This window comes from Schistocerca nitens, chromosome 9 (assembly GCF_023898315.1).
Source record: "Schistocerca nitens isolate TAMUIC-IGC-003100 chromosome 9, iqSchNite1.1, whole genome shotgun sequence".
In the NCBI taxonomy this organism is placed as follows: Eukaryota; Metazoa; Arthropoda; class Insecta; order Orthoptera; family Acrididae; genus Schistocerca; species Schistocerca nitens.
In genome coordinates, this window is record NC_064622.1 from 388,145,644 (window position 1) to 388,172,607 (window position 26,964).

General features: G+C 39.3%; 1 protein-coding gene across 1 annotated transcript in view; it reads left to right on the forward strand.

Moving 5' to 3' along the window:
- LOC126203691 (WASH complex subunit 2) overlaps window positions 1-26,964 on the forward strand; it is a 194,312-nt gene that overhangs the window by 19,686 nt on the left and 147,662 nt on the right. Inside the window, exons 3-4 of the mRNA XM_049938060.1 lie at window positions 10,464-10,661; window positions 13,990-14,135. Of these exons, the coding sequence (XP_049794017.1) occupies window positions 10,464-10,661; window positions 13,990-14,135 (344 nt within the window). The remainder of the gene's footprint in view (window positions 1-10,463; window positions 10,662-13,989; window positions 14,136-26,964) is intronic.

Here is a 26,964-nt window from a genome sequence, read left to right on the forward strand (position 1 = left end):
ATATATGTTTTTACTATGATAAGGAGCATTGTTTCAATCCAAATTTTTTTCTTTCTTCATGGAATCTCATGAACATTTTATTGAGTATGAGATCTAAATGCAAATAACTTCTCATATACTTCCCCCTTCCATGATGGCTCTCTCTGCCCTTATATATACATTTTTATATCATTTTTAATGGCTACAGTTACCTTCTTTTGATCCTTTTCTGTTCTCTCATTTCCTCTGTTTTCCTCTGACAACTTTTCACCTTCATGGAACCAGCTTGCTAGGTGGGTAACTTATCCTTTGACATGCCAGACATTCCTCGGAAACTGGCAGGACGAACAGGCACTGCTTCACTATTCCTTTTTCTAATGGAAACTTCATTGTCAATTTTGTTCCTTTTTGTATCCTTGGTGTCAGCTATTCTGCGCTGAGCCGAAGAAATATTAAGAAATTTTAACAGAAACTTATTTTGATCCATTTTATTTAATGAATTCACGTGATGGTGAAAGTGCAAAGTATCTTAATAGCAGAGTGCAGCAGCTTTATATTCTTTCATTCCTTTAGCTTTTGAAGTGGAAACCTCAAGTCCATGATTGCATTTAATGATAGGTTCCTCTTTACACTTTTTACTTTGCATTTCAGATCAATGTAAGCTCTTCTTGAATTGGGGTTTTCTCCCATCGGAACATGCTTTGTCGTGTATGCCATTTTCAGAATCATAAGAATCATCATCCATGCTGCTCCCACTTGCACTACTTCTTTGTAGGTGTACATGTGAGTGACAAGTGAATACTTGTCTAACAGTAAGCCGCAGATATTCCAACAACTATGAAACCTGATTGCAACACTATTCCCACCAGTAAATACTGTTACAATAATGAGTAACATCGCTTAAAGCAACCAGTACACACCATTATTGTTAATTGCTTGCTGAGGAAAGAGCACCAAGATTCAAGAGAGTAATTACATTGCATTAGTCGGCTTTTGCTCTAAGCGTAAGAATGCATAAATTGTGTTTTGCTAAAACTTTGTAATTTGGTGTGTTGATACACCCAGCAGTAGTCAGCCTTTGCAACCCCATAGTATCTTATGTTACCCTTGGTTATTTATGTATGTATTTATTTGTTTGTTTATTTGCTTGTTTCGAAAAAATTTGACAATCTGCAATTCGCACTTTAGTAAAATGGGGTCATCAAATGCAGAGTAATAGAAGAAAATAGTGTTTCAAAGGTCTTTGTAGATGAAATAGAGGTGTCATTATGTCTTATTTCAAACCTAATGATACTGTTTTTTGTTGAACAACACTTTTCAAATCTAAAATTTTTTATGAGATGAAAGTCACAAGAAAAATTCGGAACATGAAGACAGTTGAAATTGTTTTACTTTAAGTAGCTGTTGAATTTTTGGTTTGATACTAATTATAGCACATTTGAGGCCACTCTCCATGTTTTCTCCTTAGCTCTCTGCCTGCACAGCCTAAATCTGTTGCCCCTCCACTCCTCCTCCTGGTTGGGAAACACTGTCCTAGATAAAATGAAGTTTCATGGGATTGATGGGATAGCCAATCAATGGATAATTTCATATTTAACCAACATAATCTAGAAAGTAATTCAGTAAATATAATCCGGGACATAATTCTTTCTGAGAAGGAATCACACATGGCATTCCCCAAAGCTCAATCTTAGATCTGCTATTGTCCCTCATATTTTAAATGATCTTCTGTCTAATGTACAAGAAGCCGAATTACTTCTTTCTCCAGAAGACATTCATATTGTTATCAATCCAGGCATACATGTAGCAACAGAAGAAATAGTAAACAAGATTCTTTAAAGTATCATTAACTGGTTTTCTGTGAGTGGTGTAATCCACAGAAATAGGACACACAATTCATTTTTGTGCATCTAGGGAGACTACGCCAGTGATGAGTGCAACACATAGCGAGGAAATAATAAATCTTGTGGAAACTTCAAAATTCTTGTGTGTCCATATCAATGAGAAGTTAAATTGGAAAAAAGCACATGTTGGAACTCCTAAAACTATTTAGTTCAGCCTCATTTGCACTTGAAATCACTGCAGATCTTGGGAAAAGACAAATAAGTAAGCTGACATATTTTGTGTAATTTTGTTCATGATGTCATATGGAATAAAGTTCAGGGGTAGCTCATCTTTAAGTAAAAAAGTCTTCATTTCTCAAGAATGTGGTGCTCACCAATGATCATCTTGTAGATATCTGTTTAAGGAATTTGGCATCCTGACTACTTCTTCACAATATATTCATACCCTCATTTAGTTTGTTGTAAATAATCCATTGGAGTTCGAAAGGAACAATGATGTACATAATTACAATACCAGAAGAAAAAATGACATTCATTACTCCTCATTAAGGTCCTCTTTAGCATGTCAAGAGCTGCACAGTGCTGCGACTACATTTTTTAGTAACTTACTCAGTGATATAAAATGTGTGCCAGATAGCAAAGTAAAATTTGAAAACGAACTAAAACAGTATCTCCTTGACAACTCCTTCTATTGTGTAGAAGAGTTTCTGTTATGGTAATGTGTAAAAGGTGGTGGGTAGGAATAACTAACTACATCTCTGCATAAAATAATAATAGTAGTAATAATAAAATTTGTAAAAGTTTAACATGTAGCCATATTAACAAATTAATTTTCATTGTGAATGTAAAATGACTCGTTCCACACCATTACGATATATTGTGCAAATGATCCCTGGAACATGACACAAACCAACTAACATCAGAAAAGATAATAATAAATAAAATAAAATTTTGCATTAAACCTATGCAGATGATTTGCTGGTGAGTATAACATACGTATTGTTTCTCAGTGGTGTATGTTTGTCATTTCACCATATCTACCGTATTACTTAATCAAAATTAATGATTGATACATCATTTTCAAGATTTTGTCCACCACGAATGAAGAAAAGTACACAAATAGTTAAAGTTATTGGTTTTGTCAAAAAACTGTATTTCGATAACATTATGGCTTTTTGCCCTTAATGTGTATTCTGCTTTCCTGCCAGTATACCTGAGTTGTGGACAATGTGTCAGGATGCACTTTCAGAAGATTTTCAGAGACAGCACACTTCATTGAAGCCTACAACCTAGTACTGCTAGAATTGGAGAATTTTGTAAAAATATCATGGCAGATCTTGCCAACAATTCAGCCTGCTGTTGTGATTGTTGCGTACTACACAACAGAAGCCTTGAACTAGAAGAAAATACAGACATAAGACAGCTCATGGGAAGTTAAGCGAAGAGCAGAAGGCAATAGCTGAGGAAATAGTATTTTCAATAAAAAACGAGATTCCCAGTTATTACCTCAAGACTGAACCGGGAGACTACGGTGAAACGTTTGTGTACAAAACTTTGTGTCGCATTCTACGAAGTGAAAACAACATTATTTTAACAGTAGCAGAGATAGGGCATTGCTGCCAGTCTCTTACCAGGGGTATGCACATTGCATTTGATTTCTCTTTTCATTAACTCTGATCTCATCATTTGGAATGAGATTTCAGTTGCTCTCAAAAACACGCGCCAAGCATTGTTGATCAAATTTTAAGGACATCATGAAGAATATTCTCCTTATAGAGAGAAAACAATTCAGTTTGGTGGAGATTTCCATCAAGTATACCCGTCGTTAGATGTGCTAATAGAACAGCCATTGTCGAAGCTACTATTAAATGATCTCTCTTAACGGTCTCATCTTAAATTCCAGAAGTTGACTCAAAATATGAGGGGAATTTGTGATCCCATTTTCACTGAATGGTTGGGTAACAGTGTCTTAGGCCACTTCAGTGAAGTACTCAAAATTCCTAAACATTGTTATTGTACAATACTTGCAATAATTTTATTGCTGCTGTATTCAATGCCACAGAAATTAATGAACAAAATGTTTCAAAATCCTATTTAATGATGATTGTGTGTCCAAAAAAGATGATTGTATTAATGTATATGTCATTTCTAATTTGTTACCTGGAGAAGCAAAGGTTTACCTCAGTTCTGATTCTGTCCAACTTGAGTAAATAAACAACGTTCTGTTGTACCCCATAGAATTCTCGAACTCTTTAAATCTGCCTGGTTTAATGCTACATTAATTCCTTTTAAAAATGCTATTATTATGTTAATTAGAAATCTTCATGTAAATCGGAGATTAATTAGTGGTGCAAGATTAATGGTAACTCACTTATGCGAGTACACTGTCACTGCTAAATCGCTGTGGCTCTTATAAGATTGTGCTCATTCCCAGTAATACCTTCTGATCCAACCATGCCTTTCCAAATGATGATAAAACAATCCCCAGTAAAAGTAGCCTTCATTATGCCCATTAATAAACAACAAATATAGATGCTTCAGAGGGCAAGATTTCATTTGGCAGAACCTGTTATTTCGCTTAGACAGTTATATGTGACTTTTTCACGTGTTCACAAATTCAATAATTTTTATGTTTGTGCTAAGGACACATATAGCCAAAAAGCAAACTATGATCATATTATAATGGCTAACTTTATTTTCAAAGAAGTTTTGTAATATAAAGAATTTTTAAAAAATAAAATTAACATGCTTTTTATGTTTTCCTGTTAACTGCATTTTATATAATGATATTGATTTTTTTATCATGAGACTAAATTTGTTACAATTTTTTATGATGAGACTAATATTTGTTACTACTATTAAAAATATAATAGCTTTTATTAACAAATACTTTCATTTACATATTTCTCAATTACTATGCTGCTTATTGGTAACTGATCACTGATAGGGATAAGTACAAATTATTGGCATGGGTGTCCGCCCCTGGTAGCTGAGAGGCCAGCGTGATAGAATGTCATGCCTTACGGCCCGGGTTCGATTCATGTCTGGGTCGGAGATTTTCACCGCTCAGGGACTGGGTGTTGTGTTGTCCTTATCATCATCATTTCATCCCCATTGACACGCAAGTCACCAAAGTGGCATCAACTCGAAAGACTTGCACCAGGCGAATGGTCTACCCGACTGGGGGCCCTAGGCACACGGCATTTCCATTTCCAATGGCATGTTTAAACTGCTACTAGTATAATCAACAAAATAATTTAAGAATTTTCTTAAAGTTTTTCGAGGACTCCCTGGCAAAATAATAGTTGTGTGTCATGAGCAAATGAAAAGTGTGTTAAAGAAAATATAAGTTGAGAGTTCAGTATAAGAATTCCTGGAAACCTGAACAGGGGTTTACAAGAGGTCCAAGAACTTAACCCACATATTGTTCTGACTGCTTATTTCTTAATCAAAAATACTGTTTGTGAATGGGAACATTATCCTGAAATATAATGCCATGTGTTACAACTGAGTGAAAATAAGCAAAACAGACTAGTTTTCGTGTTTAACTAACACTTATTGCCGATACTGTTCTTATAACAAAGGTAGCAACATTCAGTTTGTGAACAAGATCCTGATCATGAGGCTTTTCATGACAGCTGACAATCTATTTGAACATGTAGGAATTTGGATTTTTCGGGCTCACTAATCATATGCCCATTCTGTGTGATCAAAATGTTGGTTTTAGCTGAATAATTGTGTGTTAGAAACCACAAAAACTGAGACTTACTATGATTTAGCATCAATTTGTTTTCTACAAGCCATGAACTTATAACATGTCTTGAACTGTGTGCATGCGCGTGTGTGCATGCACATGCACACGCGCACACACACATGCTTACCATGTATGTTGAGGGTTTGAGAATTTTATGACTGGTCAGGGTTTTTTAAATATATGTCTCAGGGGAATGTATTTGTGTTTTTCTCATGTGTGAAGTAATTCGTCTACACTTTTTGATCATTTTTTCTTTACTCATTTTCTCTCTTTTTGGTTACAGTGGGCAAAAAAAGTGCTGTTCAATTTTAATCTGCAATGCGAATACTATTTTTTTGAAATTGTTTAATGACAGTAACAGTGGACTCATTTATTTCACATTACATGCTGGAGAATTTTCTGCTACACATAAAGGAAAACACACATAGGAGAGCTACACATAGGAGAGCTACTGCTTCACCAAACATATGAGATTTTTTAAAACCAAAGAGGAAATTGTGATCTGGAGTGTGGTGCTAAAGAGGCTACATTTTCGTACCATACTGCTAGACACAATCTTAGGTTCAAGACATCACACCACACATCTGAACTGGTTAAAAAGTTACATGACCCAAATTTTTCATCTGCTAAACCAAAACCGAGACAATTATATTTGATAATATATTTTGTTCCTTGTAAAACATAATTTTGTAACAGTAATAATGGATACCTCAAACAGAAGTGAAGTAAACTTGTTGGGATTGTGAGATATTTAAGTCTGTAGGAGGGAATTCAAGTTACACTGTTAAATTTAGGTGAAGTGTCGAGTGAAACTGTTCAAATTTTGACGCACCATTTTTTGCAGTGTGTGAAAGAATACAAACATGATGAAAAATTAGTTTCTTGTACAGCTGCTAACACAGTAGTAATTAAGAGTGAAAAGAAAGAGGAATGAAAATGTGTTCAGAGAAGTTCAAAGTGGTTTTGAAAGACCTATTTAGGAACTTATTGTTCAGCCCATATTATGCACAAACCACCAATGAAAAAAAATTCATGTATGGTGAAAAGTGCAACTGAATGGTTGAAGTTTAATGTTTTCAGTGAACTGTTAAGACTTTTAAGTAATTTCAGAAATAAGTCCTGGGTTGGATCAAAAAAATATGGCAATATGTCCTGGGTCATGTCCAAAAAAAAAAAAAAATGGTAAGTGTGTAGTGGTTCCAGCATTGACCCCTTTGGCACCCCTACTTAGCCAAGTTCCAGTCAGATGCCACCTCGCATCTGTTTTTATTACTGTGAGGAATGTTTTATTACTGTGAGGAATGACCATTTACTGTCTGTTTTTAAAGTATGAGAGGATCCAATTGTGAGTTGCTAATCTTATTGCATAATGAAACTTCCTGGCAGATTAAAACTGTGTGCCCTTATTGCATAATGTCCCAACTTCTGCCTTTAATATTTTGTGTGTGTGTGTGTGTGTGTGTGTGTGTGTGTGTGTGTGTGATCAGTTGCCCTAGTTAAATCATAGAAGACACTTAGTGTTGCCAACTTTCTGTATAATTGTGTATAATTGGTCGTAACTTGTGCAGACACTGATGGCATAGAAATAGGTCTAGAATTGCGTACTTTATCCCTTTCTCCTTTTTTATACAGCAGTTTCACTACTGAGTGTTTTAATTGTTCGGTAAACTGATCATTCCTGAAGAAACGATTACAAATTAAATGTGGCTAAGTACAGGGCTAACATATGGAGCACAGTGCTTTGGTATCTTGCTAGATACCCCATCGTATCCATGAGAATCCTTAGTTAGTCTTCAGTGATTTAATTACTGACTTGATCTCCCCCTGTTAATACCACAGAGGTGTATTTCAGATAGCAATCTTGGAAAGCTATTTTCCAAGAGTGTTATAAGATTCCCTGTGGAAAGTAAGATTTTATTTAATTCACCTGCTCTATTCAGAAAGTGAAACATACATGTATCTGACTTGTCAATAACAAAAACATTTTACCAGATATTGACTTTATATCCTCCACGTTGTGCTGTGTGCCAGACACTTCATTTATGATCGACCATATTGTTTTAATTTTGTTCTAACAAGGGAACCTCCCCATCGCACCCCCCTCAGATTTAGTTATAAGTTGGGACAGTGGATAGGCCTTGAAAAACTGAACACAGATCAATTGAGAAAACAAGAAGAAGTTGTGTGGAACTGTGAAAAAATAAGCAAAATATACAAACTAAGTAGTTCGTGGGAAGATAGGCAACATCAAGGACACTGGAAACGCAGGAGTGCTGTGGTCTTGTGGTAACGTGAGCAGCTGCGGAATGAAAGATCCTTGGTTCAAATCTTCCATCGAGTGAAAAGTTTAATTTTTTATTTTCAATTTATGTGACAAACTCTTATGTTTTCATCACTTTTTTGGGAGTGATTGTCACATCCACAAGAAAACATAAATCGGGCAAGGTAGAAGAATCTTTTTACCCATTTGCCAAGTGTACAAGTTAGGTGGGTCGACAACATATTCCTGTCATGTGACGCACATGCCGTCACCAGTGTCGTATAGAATATATCAGATGTGTTTTCCTGTGGAGGAATCGGTTGACCTATGACCTTGCGATCAAATGTTTTCGGTTCCCATTGGAGAGGCACGGTTTTGCGATGCGGTCGCAAAACACAGACACTAAACTTATTACAGTGAACAGAGACGTCAATGAACGAACGGACAGATAATAACTATGCAAAAATAAAGAAAGTAAAATTTTCACTGGACGGAAGACTTGAACCAAGGACCTCTCGTTCTGCAGCTGCTCACTCTACCACGGGACCACGGCACTCCTGTGCTCACATAGTCCATGATGTTGCCTATGTGGCTCATGGACTACTCAGTTTGTATATTTTGCTTATTTTTTCACAGTTCCACACAACTTCTTCCTGTTTTCTCAATTGATCTGTGTTCAGTTTTTCAAGGCCTATCCACTGTGGCAACTTGTAACTAAATCTGAGGGGGGTGCGATGGGGAGGTTCCCTTGTAAGAATTATCTATTCTGTTTGCATAGTGCATGCTTTTTGCCAAAGCACCTTACATTACTGTTTGTAAAGGGCTACTGAAGCTTGATTGTGACTTGTTTCTAACAGTTCAGGAAAGCGACTTTCATAGAGCATGAATGTTGATACATCATCGCTATATACTGCATCATCATGATTAACAGAAATAAAAGAGCCATTTCAAGTCATTGCATTGACAAGTTTGTGCCAACCATAAAGACTCACTCATTTCATCAAGCAATTCATTGTTGAAGTGAGGTCAGTGCAAGACTGGTTGGGAAGTACTCCTGTCAGTGTAACCTGACCATATTACAACAACAAATATATAATTAAAGCCTACATTCCTCAGCTTATCATAGCTTTAGTTGTCAGTATCATATTGGTGTATAATGGCACCAGATATTATGGAGTTGCTACGGTCGCAGGTTCGAATCCTGCCTCGGGCATGGATGTTTGTGATGTCCTTAGGTTAGTTAGGTTTAACTAGTTCTAAGTTCTAGGGGACTAATGACCTCAGCAGTTGAGTCCCATAGTGCTCAGAGCCATTTGAACCATATTATGGAGTTTCGAACAGAGAAGCCATTTGACTGTGATTTTCATCTCTTCAAGTCTCTCTCAAATTCTAGAACAGTCGTCCAATGTGTAAAAAACACTTGCTGTTGTTCTACAAGGGAAAGTATCCAGGTGATGAAATAACATTCTGACAGGCCTTAGGCTGAAACGTGCTAAGGTTTATAGCTGACAGTGTGTACCTAGTTAGTGCAGCATCATTTTTCTAGGTCTACTGCATGTGAGAATTTAGGAAATGAGACACTCTTAGGGAACTGGCCGTTGAAGCTAAAGAAAGAGTGACTGTAGTTAAGATACAATGAGTTGTTATCAGTGAAATTTATCACTGACCTATGTCACACTTATTTGTGTGTTCCTGTTCAAGGTGATTGTGGCTTTGTTCATTGGTACTGATTTGAGGTCGTGTTCCTTCAGTCGTAACATTGGCTCTGTTTTGTGCCTTTGGCCATTGACTAAGTGTCATTCGTGGTTTCCCTTACCTTATAAATGACTGTCTGTACAGTACTTGAGAGTTATTTATTTTCCTGTCTCTTCCCCAGTGTATTCTATATCTTGACAAAATAATTATAGGTCTAAAAAGCTCGACAGCTGATACACTTTTTCCTTTAATTTTTTCTGAAGGCCCCACTTCAGTTGCTCCTATTTTGACATGTTGCAAGAAGGTCTTTCCGGTAAATTGTATACATTATGTTAGCTAAAAATTATTCCATTCCATTGTGGCAGATCACTACAGCAACCAATTTCAAATTATTCAAGAATAAAAATTATCTTGGTTGCAAAATTATTTAATATTAATGATGTGTTTAACCCTTTTGGGGCATCATCAGATTGTGTAAAAGTAGCTGGATATGTCTCGTCCATCATGAACCCATATAAAATGGAAAATGGACACAACAATAACTGGGTATGTAACCCATACACCATTGAAACATTTAAAATTCAAGTTGGCTGTGAGCACACCAGCTAACTCCACCATACCAGGACAAAATAAGACTACACTTACAAAAATGTGGTACGAGGTGCATACACTGCCTTGCATTTTATATGTTTTTATGACGTATGGGCTACATATCCAGCTACTGTTGCATCTCTTTTCCATTTTATATGGCTTCGTGACAGATAGGTTGCATATTCATCTACTTTTACACAATCTGATGACACCTGAGAAGGGTGAAATGCATCATTGATGTTAAACAGTTTTGCAACCAAGACGTTTTATTCTGGATTATTTTAAGTATTTTCTCTATCTCAGTATCACCTGCTATAAATGCAATATTATGGTCTTGCAGAACCTGGTAGCCAAAACACACACCACTCAGAAAATGCTGGATGAACTTGTTGAAGACTTAAATACGACATCATCTGCTGTTAACAATGTAACAAATTCCTTCCTTTCACTGGCAAACACGCAGTTTGTTGAGAACAGAGTAGATGATGATGATGAAGAGACACAAGTTACAGCTGACTCAACAGTTCCCTTGCAGAAGGTGAGTATTATTTTTCTTTAATTTTGGTATTGTTAACTTAAATATGATTTGTTCTTATGTATGTAGCAAAACCTTTGTAATAAGGGCTTGCAAGCTTTAAAGATACCTACACAGTGAAGCAACTGGACTGTTAAGGAGCTTTAAACTCTAGGGCTCCAAACTTAAGATCCATTTTCAACATTATCTGAGAGAGAGGGTTAGTGTACACTTTCTAAGATAGGAACAACTGAAACAGTGCTGACACAGACGTAAATGAGAGAGGAGGGGGCAAAAAAGTGGTTTTCTACCATGAAGTTTTAGCAATTTATAAGAATTTTCAGGAGAAGGAGGCAGATAGGAAGAGGTAAAGGGAATGTAAAGTTGTAGGTGACAGAAGAATTTAAGTTGAGAAGTAAAGAAAGAGAAAGCTCAGTAAATTTTATCGACAGTTCTAGTGATTATTTTTGTGAACATTTAAATGTGGTGCTGTGTTTTGTTCTTGTGAGTGTGTTCTTGAAATAGTCACTATATCTAGAATATTATTTCTTTGGTTGATTCAAATTAAAGAAACATAAGCTGATACTGTGGCTGTAGACTATGGCAACTGATCTCTCTTTGCAGTTGCCCCCTTACTCCTTCGCTACATTATGCTATGGGCTCCTTTGTTCCTTCTGCCATTCCAATTATCAGACACAGTGATGCATTGTAGTCTTGAGTGATATGTATCAATGCCATTACGGCATTTTCTGATGTCTTATACTGACCTATGTAGTCTTCATTTTGATCTTTTATTATTTATTTCATTTTCATTATGAGATAATTAATGTCCTATTCCAGTCTGTTCTCCGATCTATATGCTGATTTTAGCCTTGTCTCTTGTAGAAATTCCTGTAATGTATCTCTCTCTGTTGTTAGCTGAGTAGCTCCAGGTTTTCACAATAAAAATGAATTTTTCAGTGCTGTAAGTCAAAACTGGTAGTGCACACTGGTTGTACACTTTTGTTTCAGACATTTTTAAAGTTTAATGTGAGTTTCTCCTGGCACATAAAATGTTGAAATAACTTATGGGAATGCAGCCGGGTGGCATATTTGGCAACCGTCGATATTATGACAGGTGCACACCCTGTCATTTTCAAGGCATAAATGCTGCATTTGTGCCTTTAAAATGACAGGACATGCACCTGTTGTCATATCAGTGGTTGTCAGAGGTGTCACCTTGCTGCATTCCTGTAAGTTATTTGAACATTTGAAATTTGGTTCTGAAATAATTTAGCAAAAGATCTGAGCTCTTTTTAACATCTGTTTATTTCTATTGCTGTGTATAAAGTTGTCTTCGTCCACTGCCAAAGAAGCTTAACTCAATGCAGTGGTGGGAAATACACAGGACATACCAGAGTCTCACTGACAAACTTCCAGAGACTGTTAAGTGATACCTTCTGAGTAGTTTGGTATAAGGGATACACAGTCTCCAGCAGCTTGTTATGGAGTTAATGCTTGCTTGATCTGTTTTGCTCCAATTTCCACTGCCTCTGTATTGCACTGAAAATAGTGCACAAATGTGCAAATATCGTCAGTACATGGTGTCTATCTTGTTTGGAGACAAACTTTTTCCATTCACTCACTATGCTTCATACTGACAACAGTAATGCTCATTATACTGTTCATTCTCAAGTTTGCATTCAGTATGGCTTGGTTTGTCGCAGGTTTGTTTTTCTGGCAGTGTTGATTATATGTTAACAATGATAGACAACAGTATGGATAGAATTACTGATAAAGGGCTAGCTAGGTTCACTGAACGCAATGGAAGAGTGGCATGGTGATGCTAAACTGAGCTATTCCTGGAACAGTGGCAGCCACATCACAGTACTTTTGCATCTGAGGGTTGTTGTGTTCCTCTTTGTTTTGTGTTGTAAGCTTTGGCAATTTCATATTACCTGCTTCTTCATTTTCAAAGAAACAAAGACAACTGAGGTAACAAATCTATTGAATCATTATTACTCTGTACTGGATACCACGAATCCCTTATTACAAAGTTATCACAAGCTACTCCTGAGCAACCTCTGAATGTTTGTTGTGGATTTCTGGTTCACCCTGTACATGCTTCAGGCACATTTTCTCAGCATTTGGCCAATATTTTCAATTTCATTTTTGCAATGTGTAGCTAGAGTCAACCCAAACAAATACTGCTCATCACATCTTTCATGCGACATCCAGTGTCAATGGAAAGCATCGACCCCTTTCTACCCCTCTGTTCCAAACAGAATGTTTTTTAAACTGAAAATTTATGTTCTGCTTCAGTAGAGTGGTCCCAAATTAGTTTAGTGTGTATTCATTTTATTAATATGTATTAACAGGGATAGTAAAATACAAATAATAATCAGTACTCCAGAAGCAGCTGAGTAGTGCTGCTGCATGGTGGCAGCAGTGAGCATGGGCCAGTGCTGTGCAGTCACTGCTGGATTACTAGTTATTTTTCTTGTCTTCCTGCTTGTGTTAATCCATATCTATAAAATTAATAGGTACTGGACTAATTTGGGATCACTCTATCAAATGGGTACATCACATTTTGCTTTAAAAACAGTTTTGTTTACGACAGGAAACAGATTGACAGTTTACTTTGAAACTGGGCGAAAGATGTGATGAGCAGTCTGTCTCTGAGCTGACTCCAGCTGCACAGTACAAAAACAAGTTCTTCCGTTCATTGTTGAAGATTATTCCCACTATAAGATAAACACTGCAAATAAATCATCATAGGAACATTGGTTGAATCATTGCCTTGTTTCCAGATGGTGTTAGTACAGATTTTGTTCATACTGAGTCAAAAGGTTTGTCAGAATCATAAAGCATGATATCCTCATCAAGTTGATTGGGCAGCACACTGGCTTATCATGTAAGGGCGTGAATTGAACGAAAAATTAATTCACAAATCAGATTATCGACTGGTTGTCTGCTGCACTGGCCAGTCTTTGCCTGGTTTTTAGTTGCTTTACCACACATGCTAATATGCAAATACCATTTGATTCCCCATCTTCTCCACTTCTGAAACAAAACAGCCATGTAGTTAAAATGTGAATACATGTAGAACAAAGTTTGTGATTGACAGACCAATGGCGGAAGACTTTCTTCCCATAAAGTAAGTGACAGTCATGATGAGCAGGGTATCTGCCCACAGAAATAAAATTAAAATAATTGTTGAATCATGGTTTTGCAATTGCACATCATTTGTGTAATACCACAGGCTGGAAAAATTTTAAGAAGGTGGATGTACATCATTAGGCACATGAAGGTGATTTGAATACGTCTTCAATCTTTGTCATTTAACATTTTCCTCTTTTTTTCTGCTGTACAGACTCCATCTAAAGCTGAAGTTGAAGCTGAAACAGTTGATATGGTGCGTGAGGCACTTACTATTGGTATGAGCATCATGGATACTATGTTTGAGACCATTGAGGTCCCAGCAGTGAGTGACAGTGAAGAAGATGAGAGTTCAGCAAGGTGAACTACTTTCTTAAATGTGCAATACTTCATCAAAGGCAACAGAAACCATGAAAGCATTATTCTTAAAATTGTTTAATAATAATCGTATATACAGTCATCAAATAATTGCTACAAAAATCAGATTAGTCTTGTAGATTTATTACTTTTATGTTATCATATTGTTTTAAATATGATAAAAATGTGTAATTGCAGAGCAGCAACTTGTGTTAATCAGAAAAACAGCCAAAGTTGTAAATTTCACTTTTCTCTACTTGATGACTAGTTTTGGGTCAGGATACTTTTTCAAATCATCCTGCAGAGCAGAAAACCAAAATTGCAATGAAGTAAAACACAGCTATTGCCAAATTATTAAATGCATGTCAGTAATACGAAAATATCGTTTCAGGATATACGTACGTATGTAAGAAACATGTCATGATAACAAACATATACATATACAAAGTGCGCTGTACGTGGTGGTGATGTGCTTTACTGTTTGATGAGTTTAAGTATTTTACTGTGTTTGGTAGAAGTTTTAAAAATATTAATTTATTGATGATTTGTGTTGTTGTTATATTAATTACTGTATTTTTGGCGATTGGAGAGTGTTTTAATAAATAAAAAAGATATTTCATATATCCTGTAGGACTGTAGCTTCCTGAGGTTTTGAGGTTTCCGTACAGCAGTGAGAGAAGTAGACTGCCAGTTATTTGTATGCTCTATTACTGCTTGTTTGCAGTTTATTATATGTATATGTTTGTTATCTTGACATGGTTCTTATATTTTGGGAAATACCATTTTGAATATCTGGTACATCTGTACTGTCTGTCTTTTTGATGTGCAATTAATAATCTGATAACAGTTTTATGGTACATGATTGTAATTTTGGTTTTCTTTCCTGTCGGATGATTTTTTTTTTAATGGGACCCAACCCGAAACTAGTCGTGAAGTAAATGGAAGTGAAATTTGCAACTTTGGCCATTTTCTGTTGTGTGATAAAATTATTGGAACATTTTCTTTTCTTTTTATAATTCTTGGAGGTGATGAAATTTTGTATTGAAGTACCAAAGATTTATTAATTTCATTACCTTCTGTGAAGTATTTATTTTTTTTGATGCCATAGAGCATTACTCTGTTTGCTATTTATGCATTGTTTTCAACAAATCAGAGTGTCCTTGGATACGGACAGTCAATCAGTATAACATATTTTTGTGACTCAAATCATGTGGGCAGACATAAAGAACTAAAAATACCTAACAAAATAATTTTATCCAAAATACCTCTTTCTCAATTTACCTGAGGAAAATTAATATTATTATTGCTCTTTATTGTATTGGTAAGATTACGAAAAGTAGTAATGGTTAAAACTGCCACCGACCACATAAGGGAGGCACTGAGAAAACTGTTAATGTCAAATACTTCTGGAACCATTTCAGGTACTGTAATTTTGTTTTCTCTGAGATGAAATATAAAAATGTCCTCATTAACAACATATAGTCTCTCTTGTAACCTTGCTGGACAAGGAAATGGGAGTCCAGGAATATCGATATCCATGACATTGTCATCCACGCCCTATGAGGGAAGCCCCTGATATAGCCACTTGGCCCCATAAATTTCTGTAGTGGGCCAGTATAAGGCAGCCTGCTGGCTTGCTTTCTCTCAGTTTTTGCTTTGTTAGGTGCTATTATCTGACACTACTTCCATGAGTGGACTATGACTGCCACTGCTGTTTACCTGTAATGGATTGAACTTTGTTTGGATAGCAACTGTTGTGTGTTCCAATTTACTCTATGACTAGAGTGATGGGCCTGTTAACTGCACTTCACGAACTGGCATATTTCCATATAGTGCTTCTACTTGATGATCTCATAAGTATTACCACCGTAAAACAAAGTAGCTGTGCTTCGACTTACATAGCTTTCAATCAGGTACTATTATTGTTTGGTTTTGTTTGCTAATGGAGAGTACAATCTGTGATTACAGATTACTAATTTTGTATTCAGTAAATTGTTGTTTACCTTAAAGTGAGGGTTACCATAGTCTTGTTGTTAATTGCAGGGATATCAATGGCAGCTTTACCTTTTCAAATAGAAGTTCAGTATAGTAGTATCTGCTACTAGTAACATAGGTCTCAGAGGAAACTTCATCTGGTTGACTTCTCAGAATATAACTGGTTTAAGAAAAAGGAAATATTTATAACTTGCTGTATATGTTTTAGTACTAAACTGGCTATCTTATGTGTAAGTTCGTGTTGTCATGTGGAACTGTTACATCCAGCTGCACATGGGCCTACGTACATTGTACATCAGAGGCAACACAATGTTAGTGATTGGTGTTGGATTACTCAAGAATATATAGTAGATCCTTATTTCACGGAGCAGGTAACATGTGCACTATTTCTTACAACAGTGCTAGCGGATTTCCTAAAAAAGGAATATATATATATATATATATATATATATATATATATATATATAAAAAACACAGATGATGTGACTTACCGAACGAAAGTGCTACACACAAAATTCAAGCTTTCGCAACAAACTGTTGCCTCATCAGGAAAGAGGGAAGGAGAGGGAAAGACGAAAGGATGTGGGTTTTAAGGGAGAGGGTAAGGAGTCATTCCAATCCTGGGAGCGGAAAGACTTACCTTAGGGGGAAAAAAGGACGGGTATACACTCGCACACACACATATCCATCCACACATATACAGACACAAGCAGACATATTTAAAGACAAAGAGTTTGGGCAGAGATGTCAGTGGAGGCAGAAGTGCAGAGGCAAAGATGTTGAATGACAGGTGAGGTATGAGTGGCGGCAACTTGAAATTAGCGGAGATTGAGGCCTGGTGGATAACGGGAAGAGAGGATATATTGAAGAGCAAGTTCCCATCTCCGGAGTTCGGATAGGTTGGTGTTAGTGGGAAGTATCCAGATAACCCGGACGGTGTAGCACTGTGCCAAGATGTGCTGGCCGTGCACCAAGGCATGTTTAGCCACAGGGTGATCCTCATTACCAACAAACACTGTCTGCCTGTGTCCATTCATGCGAATGGACAGTTTGTTGCTGGTCATTCCCACATAGAATGCGTCACAGTGTAGGCAGGTCAGTTGGTAGATCACGTGGGTGCTTTCACACGTGGCTCTGCCTTTGATTGTGTACACCTTCCAGGTTACAGGACTGGAGTAGGTGGTGGTGGGAGGGTGCATGGGACAGGTTTTACACCGGGGGCGGTTACAAGGGTAGGAGCCAGAGGGTAGGGAAGGTGGTTTGGGGATTTCATAGGGATGAACTAAGAGGTTACGAAGGTTAGGTGGACGGCGGAAAGACACTCTTGGTGGAGTGAGGAGGATTTCATGAAGGATGGATCTCATTTCAGGGCAGGATTTGAGGAAGTCGTATCCCTGCTGGAGAGCCACATTCAGAGTCTGATCCAGTCCCGGAAAGTATCCTGTCACAAGTGGGGCACTTTTGTGGTTCTTCTGTGGGAGGTTCTGGGTTTGAGAGGATGATGAAGTGGCTCTGGTTATTTGCTTCTGTACCAGGTCTGGAGGGTAGTTGCGGGATGCGAAAGCTGTTGTCAGGTTGTTGGTGTAATGCTTCAGGGATTCCGGACTGGAGCAGATTCGTTTGCCACGAAGACCTAGGCTGTAGGGAAGGGACCGTTTGATGTGGAATGGGTGGCAGCTGTCGTAATGGAGGGACTGTTGTTTGTTGGTGGGTTTGATGTGGACGGATGTGTGAAGCTGGCCATTGGCAGGTGGAGGTCAACATCAAGGAAAGTGGCATGGGATTTGGAGTAGGACCAGGTGAATCTGATGGAACCAAAGAAGTTGAGGTTGGAGAGGAAATTCTGGAGTTCTTCTTCACTGTGAGTCCAGATCATGAAGATGTCATCAATAAATCTGTACCAAACTTTGGGTTGGCAGGCCTGGGTAACCAAGAAGGCTTCCTCTAAGCAACCCATGAATAGGTTGGTGTACGAGGGGGCCATCCTGGTACCCATGGCTGTTCCCTTTAATTGTAGGTATGTCTGGCCTTCAAAAGTGATGAAGTTGTGGGTCAGGATGAAGCTGGCTAAGGTAATGAGAAAAGAGGTTTTAGGTAGGGTGGCAGGTGATCGGCGTGAAAGGAAGTGCTCCATCGCAGCGAGGCCCTGGACGTGCGGAATATTTGTGTATAAGGAAGTGGCATCAATGGTTACAAGGATGGTTTCCGGGGGTAACAGATTGGGTAAGGATTCCAGGTGTTCGAGAAAGTGGTTGGTGTCTTTGATGAAGGATGGGAGACTGCATGTAATGGGTTGAAGGTGTTGATCTACGTAGGCAGAGATACGCTCTGTGGGTGCTTGGTAACCAGCTACAATGGGGCGGCCGGGATGGTTCGTTTTATGAATTTTAGGAAGAAGGTAGAAGGTAGGGGTGTGGGGTGTCGGTGGGGTCAGGAGGTTGATGGAGTCAGGTGAAAGGTTTTGTAGGGGGCCTAAGGTTCTGAGGATTCCTTGAAGCTCCGCCTGGACATCAGGAATGGGATTACCTTCAATATATCCTCTCTTCCTGTTGTCCACCAGGCCTCAATCTCTGCTAATTTCAAGTTGCCGCCACTCATACCTCACCTGTCACTCAACAACATCTTTGCCTCTGCACTTCCGCCTCGACTGACATCTCTGGCCAAACTCTTTGCGTTTCAAGATGTCTGCTTGTGTCTGTATATGTGTGGATGGGGATGTGTGTGTGTGCGAGTGTATACCCGTCCTTTTTTCCCCCTAAGGTAAGTCTCTCCGCTCCCGGGATTGGAATGACTCCTTAACCTCTCCCTTAAAACCCACATCCTTTCGTCTTTCCCTCTCCTTCCCTCTTTGCTGATGAGGCAACAGTTTGTTGCGAAAGCTTGAATTTTGTGTGTATGTTTGTGTTTGTTTGTGTGTCTATCGACGTGCCAGCGCTTTCGTTTGGTAAGGCACATCATCTTTGTTTTTAGATATATTTTTCCCACGTGGAATGTTTCCCTCTGTTAGACTACCTTCTCCACCCAGCGGTTCCTACCCCTGTAACCGACCCTGCTGCAAAACCTGCCCCATGCATCCCCCCACAACCACCTACTCCAGCCCCGCTACTGGTAAAACATACACAATTCAAGGCAGGGCCATGTGTGAAACTACACATGTCATTTATCAGCTGACATGCCTGCACTGCACAGCCTTTTACATCGCTATGACAACAACTAAACTGGCTGAGCGCATGAACGAACTCAGACGAACTGTCCGCCTAGGAGATGTCCAATACCCAGTAGTGGAGCATGCCCTCCAGCATAAATCTAGGGACCTAGGAACCTGCTGCACCGTATGTGCCATTTGGCTTCTCCCACCCAACAGCAGTCCCTCTGAACTGCGGAGATGGGAACTTGCACTCCAACACATCCTTTCATCCCGCCATCCCCCTGGACTGAACCTATGTTAAACAACCTCACTCCCATTTACTCTCCAGTCTTCTCCTCTTTCCCTTTCCTCTTTAGCCATTCACGCATCTTTTCATCCTACATAGTTTTGTTTATCTTTATACTGTATACCTCTTTACTTCTGTATGCATCCTCTTTGGTTTGAAGCTGGCACAGTACTTACAGTAGAATATCTTTGGCTTCCCTCTGACAACCATGCCTCCATCCTTGCTACCCTCCCTGTTTTCCTTTCCCTGTTGCTTCATGACCTGGATTATGAGTAACTGAATCCACTTTCCCTTCTTCCCTTTCTTTCCCCTCTCTCCTCCCTGATGAAGGAACATTTGTTCCGAAAGCTAGGAACGTAAATGTTCGGTTCTGTTTTTTTGTATCTATCGGCTGTACTGAGCTGAGGTAAGTACTGGCCAGCCCCTCTATCGCTTTGTTAGTATTTGTTTCACACACACACACACACACACACACACACACATATCCATCCACACTTATACAGACACAAGCAGACTGGTTTGATGCAGCTCTCCATGCTACTCTATCCTGTGCAAGCTTCTTCATCTCCCAGTACCTACTGCAACCTACATCCTTCTGAATCTGCTTAGTGTATTGATCTCTTGGTCTCCCTCTACGATTTTTACCCTCCACGCTGCCCTCCAATGCTAAATTTGTGATCCCTTGATGCCTCAAAACATGTCATACCAAACGATCCCTTCTTCTAGTCAAGTTGTGCCACAAACTTCTCTTCTCCCCAATCCTATTCAATACCTCCTCATTAGTTACGTGATCTACCCACCTTATCTTCAGCATTCTTCAGTAGCACCACATTTCGAAAGCTTCTATTCTCTTCTTGTCCAAACTGGTTATCATCCATGTTTCACTTCCATACATGGCTACACTCCATACAAATACTTTCAGAAACAACTTCCTGTCACTTAAATCTATACTCAATGTTAACAAATTTCTCTTCTTCAGAAACGATTTCCTTGCCATTGCCAGTCTACATTTTATATCCTCTCTACTTCGACCATCATCAGTTATTTTACTCCCTAGATAGCAAAACTCCTTTACTACTTTAAGTGTCTCATTTCCTAATCTAATCCCCTCAGCATCACCCGATTTAATTTGACTACATTCCATTATCCTCGTTTTGCTTTTGTTGATGTTCATCTTATATCCTCCTTTCAAGACACTGTCCATTCCGTTCAACTGCTCTTCCAAGTCCTTTGCTGTCTCGGACAGAATTACAATGTCATCGGCGAACCTCAAAGTTTTTACTTCTTCTCCATTAATTTTAATACCTACTACGAATTTTTCTTTTGTTTCCTTTACTGCTTGCTCAATATACAGATTGAATAACATCGGGGAGAGGCTACAACCCTGTCGCACTCCTTTCCCAACCACTGCTTCCCTTTCATGCCCCTCGACTCTTATAACTGCCATCTGGTTTCTGTACAAATTGTAAATAGCCTTTCGCTCCCTGTATTTTAGCCCTGCCACCTTCAGAATTTGAAAGAGAGTATTCCAGTTAACTTTGTCAAAAGCTTTCTCTAAGTCTACAAATGCTAGAAACGTAGGTTTGCCTTTTCTTAATCTTTCTTCTAAGATAAGTCATAGGGTTAGTATTGCCTCACGTGTTCCAACATTTCTACGGAATCCAAACTGATCTTCCCCGAGGTCGGCTTCTACCAGTTTTTCCATTCATCTGTAAAGAATTCGCGTTAGTATTTTGCAGCTGTGACTTATTAAACTGATAGTTCGGTAATTTTCACATCTGTCAACACCTGCTTTCTTTGGTATTGGAATTATTATATTCTTCTTGAAGTCTGAGGGTATTTCGCCTGTCTCATACATCTTGCTCACCAGATGGTAGAGTTTTGTCATGACTGGCTCTCCCAAGGCCATCAGTAGTTCTAATGGAATGTTGTCTACTCCCGGGGCCTTGTTTCGACTCAGGTCTTTCAGTGCTCTGTCAAACTCTTCACCCAGTATCTTATCTCCCATTTCATCTTCATCTACATCCTCTTCCATTTCCATAATATTGTCCTCAAGTACATCGCCCTTGTATAAACCCTCTATATACTCCTTCCACCTTTCTGCCTTCCCTTCTTTGCTTAGAACTGGGTTGCCATCTGAGCTCTTGATATTCATACAAGTGGTTTTCTTCTCTCCAAAGGTCTCTTTAATTTTCCTGTAGGCAGTATCTATCTTACCCCTAGTGAGACTAGCCTCTACATTCTTACATTTGTCCTCTAGCCATCCCTGCTTAGCCATTTTGCACTTTCTGTCGATCTCATTTTTGAGACGTTTGTACTCCCTTTTGCCTGTTTCATTTACTGCATTTTTATATTTTCTCCTTTCATCAATTAAATTCAATATTTCTTCTGTTACCCAAGGATTTCTATTAGCCCTCGTCTTTTTACCTACTTGATCCTCTTCTGCCTTCACTACTTCATCCCTCAGAGCTACCCATTCTTCTTCTACTGTATTTCTTTCCCCCATTCCTGTCAATTGTTCCCTTATGCTCTCCCTGAAACTCTCTACAACCTCTGGTTCTTTCAGTTTATCCAGGTCCCATCTCCCACCTTTTTGCAGTTTCTTCAGTTTCAATCTACAGTTCATAACCAATAGATTGTGGTCAGAATCCACATCTGCCCCTGGAAATGTCTTACAATTTAAAACCTGGTTCCTAAATCTCTGTCTTACCATTATATAATCTATCTCCAGGATTCTTCCAGGTATACAACCTTCTTTCATGATTCTTGAACCAACTGTTAGCTATGATTAAGTTATGCTCTGCACAAAATTCTACCAGGCGGCTTCCTCTTTCATTTCTTACCCCCAATCCATATTCACCCACTATGTTTCCTTCTCTCCCTTTTCTTACTACCGAATTCCAGTCACCCATGACTATTAAATTTTCGTCTTCCTTCACTACCTGAATAATTTCTTTTATCTCGTCATACATTTCATCAATTTCTTCATCATCTGCAGAGCTAGTTGGCATATAAACTTGTACTACTGTAGTAGGCATGGGCTTTGTGTCTATCTTGGCCACAATAATGCGTTCACTATGCTGTTTGTAGTAGCTAACCCGCACTCCTATTTTTTTATTCATTATTAAACCTACTCCTGCATTACCCCTATTTGATTTTGTATTTATAACCCTGTAATCACCTGACCAAAAGTCTTGTCCTCCTGCCACCGAACTTCACTAATTCCCACTATATCGAACTTTAACCTATCCATTTCCCTTTTTAAATTTTCTAACCTACCTGCCCAATTAAGGGATCTGACATTCCACGCTCCGATCCGTAGAATGCCAGTTTTCTTTCTCCTGATAACGACGTCCTCTTGAGTAGTTCCCGCCCGGAGATCCGAATGGGGGACTATTTTACCTCCGGAATATTTTACCCAAGAGGACGCCATCATCATTTAATCATACAGTAAAGCTGCATGTCCTCGGGAAAAATTATGGCTGTAGTTTCCCCTTGCTTTCAGCTGTTCGCAGTACCAGCACAGCAAAGCCGTTTTGGTTAATGTTACAAGGCCAGATCAGTCAATCATCCAGACTGTTGCCCCTGCAACTACTGAAAAGTCTGCTGCCCCTCTTCAGGAACCACATGTTTGTCTGGCCTCTCAACAGATACCCCTCCGTTGTGGTTGCATCTACGGTACGGCCATCTGTATCGCTGAGGCACACAAGCCTCCCCACCAACGGCAAGGTCCATGGTTCATGGGGAGGTGTATATATATATATATATATATAGAGGGAAACATTCCACATAGGAAAAATATATCTAAAAACAAAGATGATGTGACTTACCAAATGAAAGTGCTGGCAGGTCGACAGACACACAAACGAACACAAACATACACACAAAATTCAAGCTTTCGCAACAAACTGTTGCCTGATCAGGAAAGAGGGAAGGAGAGGGAAAGACGAAAGGATGTGGGTTTTAAGGGAGAGGGTAAGGAGTCATTCCAATCCCGGGAGCGGAAAGACTTACCTTAGGGGGAAAAAAGGACAGGTATACACTCGCGCGCACACACACACATATCCATCCACATATATATATATATATATATATATATATATAAAAACAAAGATGATGTGACTTACCAAATGAAAGTGCTGGCAGGTTGACAGACACACAAACAAGCACAAACATACACACAAAATTCAAGCTTTCGCAACAAACTGTTGCCTCATCAGGAAAGAGGGAAGGAGAGGGAAAGACGAAAGGATGAGGGTTTTAAGGGAGAGGGTAAGGAGTCATTCCAATCCCGGGAGCGGAAAGACTTACCTTAGGGGGAAAAAAAAGGACGGGTATACACTCGCACACACACACATATCCATCCACACATATACCATATCCACACATATATATGTGTGGATGGATATGTGTGTGTGTGTGTGTGTGTGTGTGTGTGTGTGTGTGTGTGTGTGTGTGTGTGTGTGTGTGTGTGTGTGTGCGAGTGTATACCCGTCCTTTTTTTTTCCCCCTAAGGTAAGTCTTTCCGCTCCCGGGATTGGAATGACTCCTTACCCTCTCCCTTAAAACCCTCATCCTTTCGTCTTTCCCTCTCCTTCCCTCTTTCCTGATGAGGCAACAGTTTATTGCGAAAGCTTGAATTTTGTGTGTATGTTTGTGTTTGTTTGTGTGTCTGTCGACCTGCCAGCACTTTCATTTGGTAAGTCACATCGTCATATATATATATATATATATATATATATATATATATATATAACAGAGGGAAACATTCCACGTGGAAAAAAATATATCTAAAAAGAAAGATGATGAGACTTACCAAACAAAAGCGCTGGCAGGTCGATAGACACACAAACAAACACAAATATACACACAAAATTCAAGCTTTCGCAACAAACTGTTGCCTCATCAGGAAAGAGGGAAGGAGAGGGAAAGACGAAAGGATGTGGGTTTTAAGGGAGAGGGTGAGGAGTCATTCCAATCCCGGGAGCGGAAAGACTTACCTTAGGGGGAAAAAAGGACAGGTATACACTCGCACACACACACATATCCATCCACACATACAGACACAAGCAGACATATTTAAAGACCTACAGAAGGAGGAAATAAGACGACAGAAAAGACTTCGAAATGTAACAGTGACAATAACAAACGTCATTGTTGGGTTCAAATTAATGATATGAATATAACAGAGGGAAACATTCCACGTGGAAAAAATATATGTAAAAACAAAGATGCTGTGACTTACCGAACGAAAGCGCTGGCAGGTCGATAGACACACAAACAAACACAAACACACACACAAAATTCAAGCTTTCGCAACAAACTGTTGCCTCATCAGGAAAGAGGGGAAGGAGAGGGAAAGACAAAAGGATGTGGGTTTTAAGGGAGAGGGTAAGGAGTCATTCCAATCCCGGGAGCGGAAAGACTTACCTTAGGGGGAATAAAGGACGGGTATACACTCGCGCGCACACACACACACATATCCATCCACACATATACAGACACAAGCAGACATATTTAAAGACAAAGAGTTTGGGCAGAGATGTCAGTGGAGGCAGAAGTGCAGAGGCAAAGATGTTGAATGACAGGTGAGGTATGAGTGGCGGCAACTTGAAATTAGCGGAGATTGAGGCCTGGTGGATAACGGGAAGAGAGGATATATTGAAGAGCAAGTTCCCATCTCCGGAGTTCGGATAGGTTGGTGTTAGTGGGAAGTATCCAGATAACCCGGACGGTGTAGCACTGTGCCAAGATGTGCTGGCCGTGCACCAAGGCATGTTTAGCCACAGGGTGATCCTCATTACCAACAAACACTGTCTGCCTGTGTCCATTCATGCGAATGGACAGTTTGTTGCTGGTCATTCCCACATAGAATGCGTCACAGTGTAGGCAGGTCAGTTGGTAGATCACGTGGGTGCTTTCACACGTGGCTCTGCCTTTGATCGTGTACACCTTCCAGGTTACAGGACTGGAGTAGGTGGCGGTGGGAGGGTGCATGGGACAGGTTTTACACCGGGGGCGGTTACAAGGGTAGGAGCCAGAGGGTAGGGAAGGTGGTTTGGGGATTTCATAGGGATGAACCTAAGAGGTTACGAAGGTTAGGTGGACGGCGGAAAGACACTCTTGGTGGACTGAGGAGGATTTCATGAAGGATGGATCTCATTTCAGGGCAGGATTTGAGGAAGTCGTATCCCTGCTGGAGAGCTATAATCAGAATCTGATCCAGTCCCGGAAAGTATCCTGTCACAAGTGGGGCACTTTTGTGGTTCTTCTGTGGGAGGTTCTGGGTTTGAGAGAATGAGGAAGTGGCTCTGGTTATTTGCTTCTGTACCAGGTCTGGAGGGTAGTTGCGGGATGCGAAAGCTGTTGTCAGGTTGTTGGTGTAATGCTTCAGGGATTCCGGACTGGAGCAGATTCGTTTGCCACGAAGACCTAGGCTGTAGGGAAGGGACCGTTTGATGTGGAATGGGTGGCAGCTGTCGTAATGGAGGGACTGTTGTTTGTTGGTGGGTTTGATGTGGACGGACGTGTGAAGCTGGCCATTGGCAGGTGGAGGTCAACATCAAGGAAAGTGGCATGGGATTTGGAGGACCAGGTGAATCTGATGGAACCAAAGGAGTTGAGGTTGGAGAGGAAATTCTGGAGTTCTTCTTCACTGTGAGTCCAGATCATGAAGATGTCATCAATAAATCTGTACCAAACTTTGGGTTGGCAGGCCTGGGTAACCAAGAAGGCTTCCTCTAAGCGACCCATGAATAGGTTGGCGTATGAAGGGGAAAAAAGGGCAGGTATACACTCGCACAAACACACACAAATTCTTTGTGGTGTCCAACTTGACGTTCATCTAGAAAGCAATCAGTCATGTGGATATCTAGAACCCAATTATAACCATGTTTATGTTAATACATTAGGATAGGAAATCCATCCTACCTCATAAGTACATTGAGAAATGTCTTTACACTGGTACACTCAGATATCTTTAGTAAATACACTGTATTACACAGTATACACTCGCGCACACACACACAGGATATGTGTGTGTGTGTGCGAGTGCACACCCCCTCCCCCCCTCCCCCTGTACTCTGAACATATAAATGAGTCCTAAGTTCTAAATATTGTACTTCCTCTGGAACTACTTACCAGAATTTAGAGAGTGTAATGTAGTTAAAATGGTCTTGTTGAGGTCTGTGATACTAGCAACAGAAATACTATACTTATATTTGAAAATCAAAATTGGTAAGAGTATGTCTAGTTAATGTATCTACGAAAAGAGAGAAATTGTTGTTTATTGAGGATGTCCTTACAATTCATCTACATGAAAATGGAATTGTGATAACGCAAAGTATTCTATAAATATATGAAGTGAATAACTTGGCTTGTATTATCTCAAGTCATGTTGACTC